General features: G+C 50.6%; 6 protein-coding genes across 6 annotated transcripts; 4 read left to right on the top strand and 2 right to left on the bottom strand.

Annotated features, from left to right (window-relative positions):
* Window positions 1–277: 277 nt before the first annotated feature.
* On the top strand, window positions 278–1,044 carry CTRU02_202480 (NADH-ubiquinone oxidoreductase 18 kDa subunit; the record flags this gene model as incomplete). Its single annotated transcript, XM_036719896.1, has 3 exons — window positions 278–471; window positions 539–649; window positions 735–1,044. 3 exons carry the CDS (start codon window positions 278–280, stop codon window positions 1,042–1,044), a joined length of 615 nt encoding a protein of 204 aa, XP_036588598.1.
* Window positions 1,045–1,707: 663 nt separating this feature from the next.
* CTRU02_202479 (ran binding protein in the microtubule-organising centre) lies at window positions 1,708–3,016 on the bottom strand (the record flags this gene model as incomplete). The annotated part of the gene is made up of 4 exons (XM_036719895.2): window positions 1,708–2,160; window positions 2,355–2,550; window positions 2,785–2,861; window positions 2,921–3,016. The coding sequence occupies 4 exons, from the start codon at window positions 3,014–3,016 to the stop codon at window positions 1,708–1,710; spliced, it is 822 nt and encodes a 273-aa protein (XP_036588597.2).
* Window positions 3,017–3,995: 979 nt separating this feature from the next.
* On the top strand, window positions 3,996–5,891 carry CTRU02_202478 (uridine kinase; the record flags this gene model as incomplete). The annotated part of the gene is made up of 10 exons (XM_036719894.1): window positions 3,996–4,178; window positions 4,243–4,320; window positions 4,374–4,423; window positions 4,520–4,664; window positions 4,717–4,759; window positions 4,815–4,900; window positions 4,951–4,978; window positions 5,032–5,073; window positions 5,127–5,358; window positions 5,408–5,891. 10 exons carry the CDS (start codon window positions 3,996–3,998, stop codon window positions 5,889–5,891), a joined length of 1,371 nt encoding a protein of 456 aa, XP_036588596.1.
* A 979-nt stretch (window positions 5,892–6,870) lies between these two features.
* CTRU02_202477 (alternative nadh dehydrogenase) lies at window positions 6,871–9,010 on the top strand (the record flags this gene model as incomplete). Its single annotated transcript, XM_036719893.1, has 2 exons — window positions 6,871–8,938; window positions 8,994–9,010. 2 exons carry the CDS (start codon window positions 6,871–6,873, stop codon window positions 9,008–9,010), a joined length of 2,085 nt encoding a protein of 694 aa, XP_036588595.1.
* Window positions 9,011–9,288: 278 nt separating this feature from the next.
* Window positions 9,289–10,693, bottom strand: CTRU02_202476 (60s ribosomal biogenesis protein; the record flags this gene model as incomplete). Its single annotated transcript, XM_036719892.1, has 2 exons — window positions 9,289–10,480; window positions 10,542–10,693. 2 exons carry the CDS (start codon window positions 10,691–10,693, stop codon window positions 9,289–9,291), a joined length of 1,344 nt encoding a protein of 447 aa, XP_036588594.1.
* A 709-nt stretch (window positions 10,694–11,402) lies between these two features.
* CTRU02_202475 (uncharacterized protein) lies at window positions 11,403–12,234 on the top strand (the record flags this gene model as incomplete). Its single annotated transcript, XM_070204045.1, has 6 exons — window positions 11,403–11,423; window positions 11,497–11,574; window positions 11,627–11,756; window positions 11,819–11,958; window positions 12,022–12,103; window positions 12,158–12,234. 6 exons carry the CDS (start codon window positions 11,403–11,405, stop codon window positions 12,232–12,234), a joined length of 528 nt encoding a protein of 175 aa, XP_070062627.1.
* Window positions 12,235–13,382: the final 1,148 nt, after the last annotated feature.

The raw sequence follows: 13,382 nt of genomic DNA, 5'->3' as shown, positions 1-13,382 counted from the left end.
ACGGTACGGAGGCTGATGCTGCAAAGGTGGATGATGCGGTGCTGGTTGCCGAAGTGAGGTTTGACGAAAAGCACTCGTTTCTCTTCGGGTCAAGGTTCTTGCGGCCACCAATCAGCGTCGCGCAAAACAGGGAAAGAGCCCCAGCAAGGCCCTTCACGCCTTGACCAGTGCCGACCCGAACATCAACCACCACCTTCACTGCCAATTATCCCCATCTACCGACGTTGACGTCGACTTCCCTGTCTGATCAATTGAGGAGAGTCGCCAATTCGTTGCAATGGCATCCCTTCGATCTCAGAGTGCAGCCCGCCTGCTGCGGAGCGCCGCTCCTTTCCGAGCTTCCCTGCCGTTGACTGCTCGCCGATTCGAGAGCTCCGTCGCTACCACCACGCAAGCTCCTCCTGCTGCCGTCCCTCCCTCGACCGAACAGAACCAGCCCGATTACAGCATCCAGGCTGATAAGGCGACCTCGTGAGACTCCTCTCTCTTAGCGCTCAATTGGTCTCCAGAGGAACCCAGGCGCTAATGTGTATTCCAGCACCTTCACCCCCGTCCCCAAGAAGCTCCAGAATGGCAGCGAAGATGTCCCTTACATCCAGGCCGCTGTCATCTCCGGCGCTCCCATCGAGCTCCAGGCCCGAACTGTTCGGTACGCATACACCTCGATACACCCAACCCGCCACCTTGGTTTCCTCTGCAGAACTATGATACTAATGTGAGGTTGGCACGTAAAGCATCTACCAGGAGGCGAAGCCCGCCACACAGTCCGGTAACTGGCAGGGTCACCACTGGCGTATGGACTGGGACATTCTCCCCAAGGGTCATCGGTGGGAGAACCCTCTGATGGGCTGGCAGTCATCTGGTGACATGATGCAGGGCACCAAGCTCAACTTCAAGTCCAAGGAGGACGCCATCCACTTCGCTGAGAAGCAGGGCTACGAGTACTTTGTCCAGGAACCACAGTCGAGGAAAATCACCCCCAAGGCCTATGCCAACAACTTCCTTTACTCCCCCAAGAAGCTCAAGCACATCCGAACCAAATAGACGACTGTATCAAATGTATATAACCCTCGCAAGAACGTTTTCGTTTATCTTTTCATTCTGCGGTCATGGTGCTAGACTCGGGGCTTCTTTTTCCATTAATGTGAAGACGATAACAGGATGAAACTAAAATAGAACCTCGTCAAGTCTTTTAGTATTGTGCTGTACAACGAGGGTAGTTTTTGACACCTGGAGAGCATGTCTAAATATTATGGCTTTCAGCATGGGCGAACTGCGGGACAATCGTAAGCGGACTTATGGCCCACACGATTGGTCAATGACAGGCCCGCTGACCTGAACATCAAGTCCGACGGTTTGGGCGTTAACACGGCTTGGAAGCGCATCAGGCAAGGCCTGCCAATTCAATTTAACGGTGCAAGATTTTTCATGTGTGGACAAGTTTGCCCAATAGTCTTCTATTGCCAATCGGTCTCCTGTTTGACCCGATACCGCGGTCTTGTAGCTATATAATTGTAACATGATATCATGCAGTCGTGACCGGATATTCCCAACGCCCCAGGATACGCCGATCCTCCTAACCCTCCTTGCAAAAATACGATCATGTTCTAAACGCCATGCTCTTTCAGAATCCTCACTTTGCCTGTCAGTTCGCTCTCATTCAACGTCCGATTATGGATCGTCGTTCTCCAAGAACAGCTGCTCATTTCAAGATAACAGCATTGGGTCATGCCCATCACTTTCATCCCCATTCAAGCCAAGGCTTATCCTGTCAGGCAGGGCCTTCTTGTCCGCTCGGGCAGCTGTCTCAGCCCATGCGCGCATCTTAACCAACTGTCGGATCGCGGCTTCCCGACGCTCCGACTGACGCTGCAAGATAGCCTTGTTGACATCATCTGCCACATCTCGTCTCAAGTCTGGATGCAAGATAGCAGCCAACTGGGGTTCAAGGTCATTGTGTGGGAAGATCAACAGAGCCATCGTCTCCTCAAGATCTTTAAGAAAGCGAGGGTCTGTAGGTGCCCGTGGACCTAGATGATTCGTCGCAAACGACAAAGCAGGGGTGATGTCTCCGCCAGGCGTTGACGTACATGCCCGAATCAGCTCGACAAGCTGAAGGCGAAGCAGTGCGAAGTGAAGGGTAGGATCCCGGTCCAGAATCTGAATCATTTGTCAGTCCATGAGAAAATAAACATAGATGCATGACATGATGATATGTTAAATGAAAGCTCATATACAAGTGGTTTTTCTCATCAAAGACCCGAAGGGCTAGTATGAGTGGTGCATGTAAAACTCGGTTTCTAATCACAGCACAAGAGAGATACAGAGGAAGAAAAAAAAAAGTGAACGCATACCTCTGAATCAAAGTCATTCAAAGCCTCGATAGCAGACTGGATACTGCCGGTGTGAATGGACTTTTGTATCTGCTGACGGACTTTGATCGTCTCGTCAATCTGGTGAGGTTGCAGATTGGCTTCCTTGCTGAACTTGGCTGCAGCATTCGGATACCCTTCCATAGTAAGGTAGTCGAGGATCAGAGCATTGATGTCGCTAGAGGTCCATGTTAGCACAAGCCTCTTCTTGCAGTGGGTCGCATTGCGAGTAGTAGGTAAAACAGCTGAAATATCAGGGTAAAATTTTATATCGGGTTTTCCGCATGTTAATTGCTAGGAGAGATTCCCATTTGATAGTAAATCATCATGTGAACTGAGGGAGGGGGTGAGGCGCGCGTAGAGAGCTAGCGCACGACTAGTGTATGCAGAATAGAAGAAAAAAACGGCTTACCTCTTGGGCGACTTCACGTCCTGAACACGCCTTTCGAAGGCATGCTTCATGGGAGTGGCAGTCGACGCAGACGAAGTCTGAATGACATCTTAGCTGCAGCCCCTTGGGAAAGAGGGCACAGGAGCTTTCAACGGACCATTATTCTCTCCAAGGTCTCCCGCACGAGCCGAGCAGCAGCTCTATTCCAAACTGCTATCGCTGTTGGGTCGTTGATGTCCGGCAATCCTGACATGCGACGTCGGGTGCAAAATATTTCAACCAGCTAAAGCATATGAGAAACGCAAAGCAGGAACAAGTCTGGGCCGTCGTCACATTTGAGTGGCCAGTCGAGTCCCCCGGTTGTGTTGTTGGAAGAGCTTGAAAGAAGCTGTGAAAAGGAAGGAAAAAAGGATTGGATGTGGAAGAGGGAGAAAACGTCAGAACAAAGAGAAAGAGGCTGGAGCGGAGCTTTATTCGGTTCCAAAGTTTGAGCTGCAGGCGACCAATAACAGGATCAGCCGGTGCTCGAGCGTGGGGCACCCTAAATTATGTAAGGCGACCACATGAACAGGTGCTGAAAGCGGGCTTGAACAGGGCTAGACAGGGCAAGAAATCGTCGAGCACAGGGCGAGCTCCACTGGAAAGCACAAGACAGGAAGGTATCAGAGCTAAACCCCAACTCTTCAGTACAGTGCACCCTCTGTGCCTAAGCGAAGCGTGCTGAGGAGGCTGCGTCTAGAAACGGTATAACTAGGTCCAGCGGTTTAAAGTAAAGAGGCACACGAGCACAAGCCTTTGAACTATCCGTCTTGCTCTTGTTCTCCTCTTTACATCATTCGAGTATTCTTTTAAACCTATAATAGCCCTCTTATTTTCTAAGACCTCTCGCACGAGTTGAATTACTGGCTCGTGTGGTGGCTCGAAGTAGCAAGCATTTCTTCGACGCGGTACCTTAACAAACGAAAGCTCCACCGGGGCAGGCTTGTCAAAGTCAAGCATCCCCTCAGCGCTTATCTCTAGAGACTGGACCCTTGAACTTTTGCCTCACTCGTGCTCTCTTCTCTGCATTTTTATACCCTCTTTTCTCTCTTGCTTTCAAGGCGTTGGGATTCCAAAGGAATCTCAACTTCTGCAGTGTGCCCTTTCTTTTGCTTTCCGAGCTGCAGGAACTTGAGGCCCAAGCTGCAACTACCCGACATCATCTCCCCTTTTCAACATCGGAGAGCTCCGAAATGGCTGACGAGATAAACGGCACCGAATCTCATGTGACGATCCAGCGACGGACTCACTACTCACCACCATGGGCAGATGTCAGTATCATCGGTATTGCGGGCAGCTCAGGATCCGGCAAGTCCACGCTTTCGCATGCCATTATTAGGAAGCTGAATCTGCCCTGGGTGGTTATCTTATCCATGGTGATTACAATTTTTACCCCGCCAACTGCCACTCACCAATATCTCTAACTCGACTTGATGACAGGACTCTTTTTACAACCCTTTAACACCTGAGCAATCCAAAAAGGCGCTTGCCAACGAGTTTGATTTTGATTCACCAGAAGTAAGCATAATGTTTTGACTCTTATGAGCAATGTTATTAACACGCCCTTGTAGGCCATCGATTTTGATGTGCTCGTACAATGTCTACGGGACCTCAAGGCTGGGTAGGTCTTTTTTAATTCATAGTAGCGATAATCCAGACAAGGAGCATCGTCACTGTGACACGCTCTTCGTACCGTTCCGCGACTGATATCCACCAGCAAGCGGGCAGAGATTCCTGTATACTCTTTTGTAAAGCATCAGCGCCTTGACAACACTACAACCATCTACTCGCCTCACGTGATCATCCTGGAGGGTATTTTTGCCCTTCATGATCCGCGCATCCTGGACCTACTGGACATGAGGGTATATCTGGTCCCATCATGTCCCAAGGTTTTCACTGCTTACTGTTCTCTAGATATTCTGTGAGGCAGATGCTGATACATGCCTGTCTCGAAGAGGTCAGTAGCAGGGAGACCCATGGACATTGGGCAATGTACTGATCTGATGCATTAGTCTTGAGAGACGTTAAGGAACGCGGTCGAGATGTTGAGGGTATCATCAAGCAGTGGTTCACATTTGTAAAGCCAAACTTTGAGAAGGTGAGTGCTTTAATGACTCTACGCAATTCATTTTTCTGACTATGCTTTAGTTCGTTGAGCCTCAGCGAAAGGTAGCAGGTGAGCGACTTCAAGTGAGCAAGCCGCTCTCAGCTAGTACTGACGCCGGATAGACATCATTGTTCCTAGAGGAATCGAAAATCATGTCGCCATGGGTGAGTATGCTTCTTTATTGCGTCCGACGTTGACTAATTATCCATCCCATCAGCCATGGTCGTCCAGTACATCGAGCGAAAGTTAATCGAGAAATCGACCCACCACCGCGCGGCTCTTACCCAACTGGAGCTTGCCGCTGCGAGCGAGCCGTTATCTGACAGGGTTGTGATCCTGGGCCAGACACCCCAGCTCAGAGGCATGAGCACCATTATTCAGGATATTGATACCTCGGGAGAAGATTTCATCTTCTATTTCGACAGGCTAGCTTGTCTCTTGATCGAACAGTGAGTGGAATGATCTGCTTGGCTATTTTTGCAGCAACTGATTATTTAGGGCGTTGAATAATGTGCACTTCGAGGAGAAGACGATTGCCACGCCCCAGGGCCACAAATATCACGGCCTAGTAGCCAAGGGGACCGTAAGTGCAGTGCTCGTTCTCCGAGGCGGTGCAGCCTTCGAGACAGCATTGAAGAGAGTCGTGCCAGACATCAGAACGGGCAGAGTCCTTATCCAGTCTAACGTACGGACGGGGGAGCCCGAGCTACATTACCTCAAGCTCCCAGTCAACATCGACGAGGACGAGGCTGTCCTGCTTATTGATACGCAAATGGCGAGTGGAGGTGCCGCCCTTATGGCGGTCCAGGTCCTCGTCGACCACGGCGTCGCCCAAGAGAAAATCGTGCTGGCTTGTTATGCCGCTGGAAGACTGGGAGTTCACCGACTTGCGAAGGTATTCCCTGGCATCACAATTGTGCTGTGTAATATGCTCGCAGACATTGAGGAACGCTGGGTCGAGAAGAGATACTTCCGATGCTAGTTGCAAGCTTGAATATGTAAACGATGAAGATCTACTTGACGCAATCTGTATCTGTTACAATAGTCCAACAACATAGTAAACAGTAAGGTCTATTAGTTAAAGGAACGTGGCAATGCCAAGATATGAGATTCGTTGCCAGGATGTTGCACGTCGATACAGATGTAAAAGGCGCAGTTTCGTATGCAAGATCCGCCTGAGCCATATCTGGCTGCGACCGCAGTGCATATCATTGGCTAGGCTAGAGTTTAATTGGCCGAAAGGACACCGAAGAGTGGGAAGAATCTGTGGGAATCAACGGCACCCGGCATGAAGAATACATGCCGCTGACTGAGCTCACTGTGTCGCCATTATTACCGCGTAGTTTTTATCGCGAGGACCCCTGAAAGACAGAGCTGCCAGCTCGGGGGATCAGACCCCCAACGCCGACCACGGCCAAGAACTTGAGACGAAAGTCCGAGAAGAGGGTCGGTTGGCGGCGATATGCAATTGGGATTCAAATTCGATTGGAAAGAATTATTGAAAGTAGACAACCACCCAGGGTCGGAGGAAGGCTCCGGCCAAGTTTGGAAGCTTCTGGCGGCGGGTCCCATGCTGTATAATTGCATGCCAGGCGAGTTTTCGGCTTAACCGAACTATGACGCACTTGCTGGAGTCGCCGGGACAGGAGCTCCTCGGAGGTGACATGGCCTGGAATTGACTTAGTACCAGCATCATTACGCATATGTCAGGGAGCTATCCCGCCAGCTCCTAGGATCATTCTTTTTTTTCGTAGCTATTACATATTGATTTTGTCCCAGCAAAAGAAGCTTCATTCACCAAGTTTCTCAGTCTGCATTACAGAGGCTGAAATTGCGACAACTTGCAGCAGAGCTATCCTGCTCCCTTCACTCGTTTCGACATGACATCTCCTTGTTGATTTGATTCCCCTGAGCTTCTTGTTGGAAATCCGCTGAGATCCAATTGCCGCGATAATCATTAAATGCCTCCCACCACTTCGGCGCTGATGCGCCTCTCGCGCGCCGCCCAGCAGTCGACAGCCTCCTCTCCCAATATCCTCAAGGCACTGCCGTCATGCCGACCACAGGTCGCTAGCCTTTCGCAAAGGCGTACCTTTGCTAACATTCCGCAACGATCACGAAACCGAATCCCACTCACGAATACCTTCTTCAGCGCTCATGGTTTGCCCAAAGGCCCTCTCGTTCGTTCCGTCTCCAGCACGCCATTGCCTAGGCCGAAATCTCGGCTTCTTTACCTCGCGTATCGTGGAGCCGCATGGCTCGGCGGCGGTATCATTTTTGTCGGCTTAGGCATTGTCGGATTCTTCATTTACGATGCTTCTACCTACAAAGAGCACCCTGACCAAGCAGAGATCCAAGTCTCCGCGCTGGCCCTGAACCCCAGGCGGGGCGGGCCAAAGGACCTCCCTATCGCCGAAGTACTCATCGACGACTTGGACACCGAAGAAATGAAGAAAGTAAAGGACAAACCGAAGCTGGTCATTTTGGGCGGCGGTTGGGGTGGCGTTGCGCTGCTCAAGGAGCTTAACCCGGACGACTACCATGTCACTGTTATCTCGCCAACAAACTACTTCCTGTTCACGCCTATGTTACCGTCTGCCACCGTTGGAACTCTGGAATTGAGATCTCTGGTCGAACCTGTTCGCCGAATTCTCTCTCGCGTCAATGGCCACTTCATCCGCGCCAGGGCAGAGGATGTCGAGTTTTCTCACAAACTGATCGAGTGCTCCGAAACCGATGCTTCTGGGAACGTCACCCGTTTCTATGTCCCCTACGATAAGCTGGTCATTGCCGTTGGATCCACCACGAACCCCCATGGTGTCAAGGGACTTGAGAACGCTCACTTCCTGAAAGATATTGCCGATGCACGCAGGGTTCGGAATCAGGTCATGCACAACCTCGAGCAAGCCTGCTTGCCTACCACCTGTGACACTGAGCGGAAGCGCTTGCTTTCCTTTGTTGTCAGTGGCGGCGGGCCCACTGGCGTTGAATTCGCTGCTGAGCTTTTCGATATGCTGAATGAGGACCTGACGAACCATTTCCCCAAGCTCCTTCGTAACGAAATTTCTGTCCATATCATTCAGAGCCGCAGTCACATCCTCAACACCTACGATGAGACCGTTTCTAAGTATGCTGAAGAGCACTTCGCCCGCGACCAGATCGACGTTCTTACCAACTCCCGCGTCAAGGAAGTCCAGCCCGACAAGATTGTCTTCACTCAGAAGCAAGCCGATGGTTCGCTTCTCACCAAAGAGCTCCCCATGGGATTCTGTCTCTGGTCTACTGGTGTCTCCCAGACTGATCTTTGCAAGCGGCTTTCCGCTAAGCTTGGCCCCTCGCAGACGAACCGCCATGCCCTTGAAACTGATACCCATCTCCGCCTGAATGGTACGCCTCTAGGCGATGTATACGCCATTGGCGACTGCTCGACCGTCCAGAACAACGTTGCTGATCACATTATCACTTTCCTTCGTGGTGTCGCCTACAAGCGTGGCAAGGATCCCGAGAACTTGGAGCTGCACTTTAGCGACTGGCGTGACGTCGCCAATGACGTGCGAAAGCGCTTCCCCCAGGCTGTTAACCATCTCAAGCGCCTCGACAAGCTGTTTGAACAGTTCGACAAGGACCAGTCTGGTACTCTCGATTTCGGCGAGCTTAGAGAGCTCCTGAAGCAGATCGACTCGAAGCTTACTTCGCTGCCGGCGACCGCCCAGCGCGCTCACCAGCAGGGCCAATACCTGGCTCACAAGTTCAACAAGATGGCACGCACCTCGGACGGCCTCAAGGCAAACCAGGTATTGGACGGTGATATTGATTCCGTGGTATATAAGGCTTTCGAGTACCACCATCTGGGAAGCCTGGCTTATATTGGCAACTCGGCTGTATTCGACTGGGGCCAGGGTTGGAGCTTCTCTGGTGGCTTGTGGGCGGTGTATATGTGGCGGTCTGTCTACTTCGCGCAGAGTGTCAGCTTGCGGACGCGTATTTTGCTTGCCATGGACTGGGCCAAGCGTGGTCTGTTTGGAAGAGGTAAGCCCATGAAAATCTTCAATATCTTTTGCGTGCAGTCACTAACAGCTTGCAGACCTGATGAGCTACTAATCTTTTGGCTCGAGTGTGTTGTATGAATTGTTTTTTTTATTATGTGTTAGCATACCCTGAGGAGTAAGAAGGGCATAAGAAGCATCCTTGGCGATGCCTAAGATAGAGCGCTACGAAAGGCTTGTGAAAGGGACTAAGGAAGACGTCTCATAATTCCATTTGTCGTTCAAGCAAACCTAGTTCAAGTGTGCCATGCCAGATGGAAATTGAGTGAACACGAAAGTACAACGCTTTTTGAATTACTACTTTTATGATGCCCTTTATCGTATATCGCCCCTCTAAATCTTGAAATCCTTGTATTGCCACTTCTCTGTGAGCTTCGTCCTGGCCTGCTTCTTGAATGGAAGGTGCCTTCTGACCTCCACCTTGCCACGGAGGAGCATGCTGCGGTACCGGTCCTTGAGAAGGTTGCCTTCGGGCCTCAACAACCGCAGCGAATCCTGCAGCTCATCCGGCAAGACCAGCTCAAGATCCTTCTCAGGCAGCTTGTACTTGCCCAGTTGCCGTCTCCTCAGCGGGCCTTCATCAACGATATCATCGTCATCATCCGCATCACTGCCCTCTCCAACCTCCTTGGCGAGCTCCAGAGCGCTCTTTGCCGCGTCACGTTCGGCAATCTCAGCAGCGATCTGCTTGATGCGTTCCTCCTGCGCAGCCTTCTTCTTCATGGCGAGTTGGTGCTTGGCTTCGCGCTCCGCCTCCTTGCGGCGCTTGATGCGGTTTCTCTGGGACGGTGTCTTGCGCTGCGGGCGCTTGAGCGAAGGCTTGTCATCGTCGACACCGCTCTCGAAGCCCTCCCAGGCGGAGTCCTCGTCCCATTCTGACAGCTGCGCGCGTGCTTCAGCGGCATCGGCTTCGGCGCCTGACCGGGCTGCGGCTTCCCGCTTAAGGCGGTCAGCTTCTTCGGCAGCGAGACGGGCTTCCTCCGCTGCAACGGCCTTGGCACTCTCTTCCTCCAGGCGGTCGGCGTAGTCGTCAAAAGTGGGGTTGTAAGAGTAGCCTCCGCTGGGCTTGATAACCGCAGGAATTTGCTTGCCGCTGGCCGTGAGAGAGATGGGCTGGTGCTTGAGCGTCTTGGGGGGCTTGGCTTTTACTACAGGCGGGATGAAGTTGTCCTTGTCGTCCGCCTTCTCTGCCACTGCAGTGGGCGCGGGAGCACCCCAGAGATCGTAAGTGGCATCCTGAACGGTGATAGAAGATTCGTGCTGGCCGTCGGCAACCTTGCGAAGGCGCGCGAGCTCCTTGTGGGAGACCCAATCGGTGCGCTGGCGCTTGACGGGGAGGAGGCCGTCGTTAGTTTTCGAGGCTTCGTTTTCACGCTTCTTGCGCGAGAAAACTGGGGGGACGGCGGAGCGAGCGGCGATAATTTCGTCTGACTTGAGAGTCTTCTTGGGCTTGGTGCGCTTCTCGACCTTGCCGACCGTGTCGAGGGTGAAAAGGTCTGCTGAGTCCTTCTCTGCGACGACACCACTTTGGAATTGTTAGCATGAGAATGTCCTCATGTCGGATATGACTGGCTTCTATGACATACCCCTGAATAATCTGCTTGTTCAACTCGTCGAGACCGTCCTGAACCTCGGTCACGTCGACATTCTTCCGCCACGCCTTTTTTCCTTTTCTTGAGGGTTGCTTGTGTTGCTGCGGCGCATCGCCGTCGCCCGCAAGGGGTTTGAGGACAGGCATCTTTGACGGTTTGACTATGCAATTGTTGGACCTGTCGATGTTTCAGGTTGTAAAGATTTCCCCAGGTGTTGTGTGTGTCGTAAAAGTCGATCTGCGTACCCGGCCGTTTGATGGTCAACCGTCCCTTTCGCTTGCCTTGGAGCCGCTGGGACTTTCTTCGCCGGAGGGGCCCAGAACGTCCAGAAATTTTCCCTTATCGCAATCGATGGACCCACACATATAAGTTATCAGCACGTGATAAGGCGGGACCCATCCTTATCGATCTTCCACCTCAATGGATGATGGGGGCCCTTGCTGCAATGCGCCCAGGACGAAAGTGAGGGTATGGTCAAGGCGACCATTGGGGGGGGGGGATAACCTGACCAATTACCCACTTATTTAAATGAATTATGGGTCTATCTGACCAATTTTATGATTGGCTGTATTCAGGTGAAGTGGGTCCACCTGACCATGGAATTTTTAATCGGTCAGGTGCACGGACCAGTTACTGATTGCGTCCCACTACTGATTGGGGTGCATACCCCATATTAATATTTAAATCCCTATTCCATTCTGATTCTCTTCCTTTTCCCTCCGTAACCCTTTTCCATTCTGATTCTCTTCCTTTTCCCTCCGTAACCCTTTCAAATCGTATGCGCCCCCCCCCCCCCCCCCCCCCCTGGCGCACCGATTCCTAATTACTTCCGAATCAGTTCAGAAATCCGACATCATGCCTTCATACAAGGATTCTGTAAGTGTTCAACGAGGTAAGTGATTCAGAAGCGATTCCACAACGATTCAGAAACAGTTCTGAATCGATTCAGGCTGGCGAAGTCAAGCTCGCCCCTGGCGAACTCTACTGCCGCTGGGGTGGTAGATCCAGCAGCATCACGTGCACCAAGGTAATTCAGAATCAGTTCCGGATCAGTTCAGAACTAATTTCGAATCGATTAGACGGAGCGGTTCTCGAGCGAGTCGAACCTCAAGAACCACATCAAGAAGCACAAGCTCGACGGGGTCCCGGCCAAGGTTAAGAGCCGCAAGTCCGGCGCGAACTCCGTCGAGGAGAACGATGATGCAGCTGGTAAGTGATTCTGAACTGATTCTGTACCGATTCTGAACTAGTTCTAAACTGATTATGAATAGAATTCTACGACCGCATCCACGGCATCGCCATCGGCGCTCGCGATGACAGCGAGCTGCAGACTCCTTCCAAGAAACGGAAGGCGCAGACCCCTCCCCCCCTTCTTGCCGTGCCCACGCGCAAGCGGGGCAACCAAACTGTGGTAAGTGATTCTCAATCGATCCGGAATCCTTTTGGAACCCATTCTGAATCGATTCTGCAACAGATCAACTTCGCCGAAATGCGTCGCGCCGCCGGCTTCCCTGCCAAGGGCAAGTGCACCTACTGCACCACTGCCCGCAATGCTAGTAAGTTTAGAATCAGTCTTGAAGCAGTTCAGAACTAATTACGAATCGATTCAGAATGTCCTCCCGCCCTTCGCGATCAGGAATGTGAGGTCTGGGCCCGCTTTGAGGATGATGAAGAAGATGAGGCCTGAATCAATTCAGGATCGGTTTGGAACCAGTTTGGGACTTCTTTCGGGACCGATTTGGAACCGCTTTAGAATCAATTCTTTATAGATACCCGGGGCGTTCGGTTTTTAAGCTTTTTTTTAAAAAAGCATTTCTAAATCAATATAGAAATGATTTAGAATCGATTCTCTACCTATCCTATATGCTATCAAAGTCCTAACCTTCTCCGCCGCTCTGCTAACTCTAGTTCCTTTTCTTGTAATTCAAGCTTCTGTTTTTCAACTAGAAGTTTTCTTGCTTCTAATTCTAATCGCTTTTCTTCTAATTCTAGACTTTGCTTCTGTAAGTCAAAGTCATCTTGTTGTCCCTGTCTGATTTCGTTTCTTAAGTTAGAAATAGATGTTCTTTGGAGAGTATTTGACCTAATAACCCCAGAAGATGAAGCATGGGAAAGACGAGGGGATCGATTCCGAATCGCTTCTGAAAGACTTCGGGATCGATTCGGAATTGAGGATGGACTTCTTGAATTAGTACCCCTTGAGGGACTAGACGTAAAGAGTCGGGTTGATAAAAGCCTTTCAACACGTTCATTATCTAGTTGCTCACGGGATTCCCTCTGGCGTTGGCGTTTAAGTTCTAAAATAATTTAGAAATAATTATTAATAAATATTAAAGTATTTTTAACTTACGTAAACGGCTTGAAGCTGTATTATAACGGCTAATAATAGAAACATCTTTCCAGGAAAGCCGGATTCCTAGTGTTGTAAACACTGTATCCTGCTCTAAAAGATGGCGATCGTATTCTGCACATCTAAGTACTTTTGAATTAGTTCTCAACGCATTCCAAACCAATTCCGAGTCAATTCAGAAGGGATTCCAAACTTACTTCTGGATACATGTAAGTAATGGTAAATACCGATTACTCCAAGTATATGAGGCTTCATGTAAAACCTCAACAGTATTTGTATTAGGTATGAATTGACTCCAATCTGATAAGGGGATTTTAGAGCAGTTCTGATTAAGTCCAGCTGCAATTGTTTTTCGGGCTTTATGTTGAGCCCATGCTTTTATTTGAGGTTCAGCTAAGTAAATTAGTTCCCAAGTGATTCTGAAGCGACTCGGAAGCGATATAGAATTGATCCTTACTCTCAAATGCCTGACATAAAGCGAAGTA

The sequence above is a fragment of the Colletotrichum truncatum genome (genome assembly GCF_014235925.2).
Source record: "Colletotrichum truncatum strain CMES1059 chromosome Unknown Contig_0001, whole genome shotgun sequence".
Lineage (NCBI taxonomy): Eukaryota > Fungi > Ascomycota > Sordariomycetes > Glomerellales > Glomerellaceae > Colletotrichum > Colletotrichum truncatum.
This window is presented reverse-complemented; position numbering and strand designations above follow the sequence as displayed.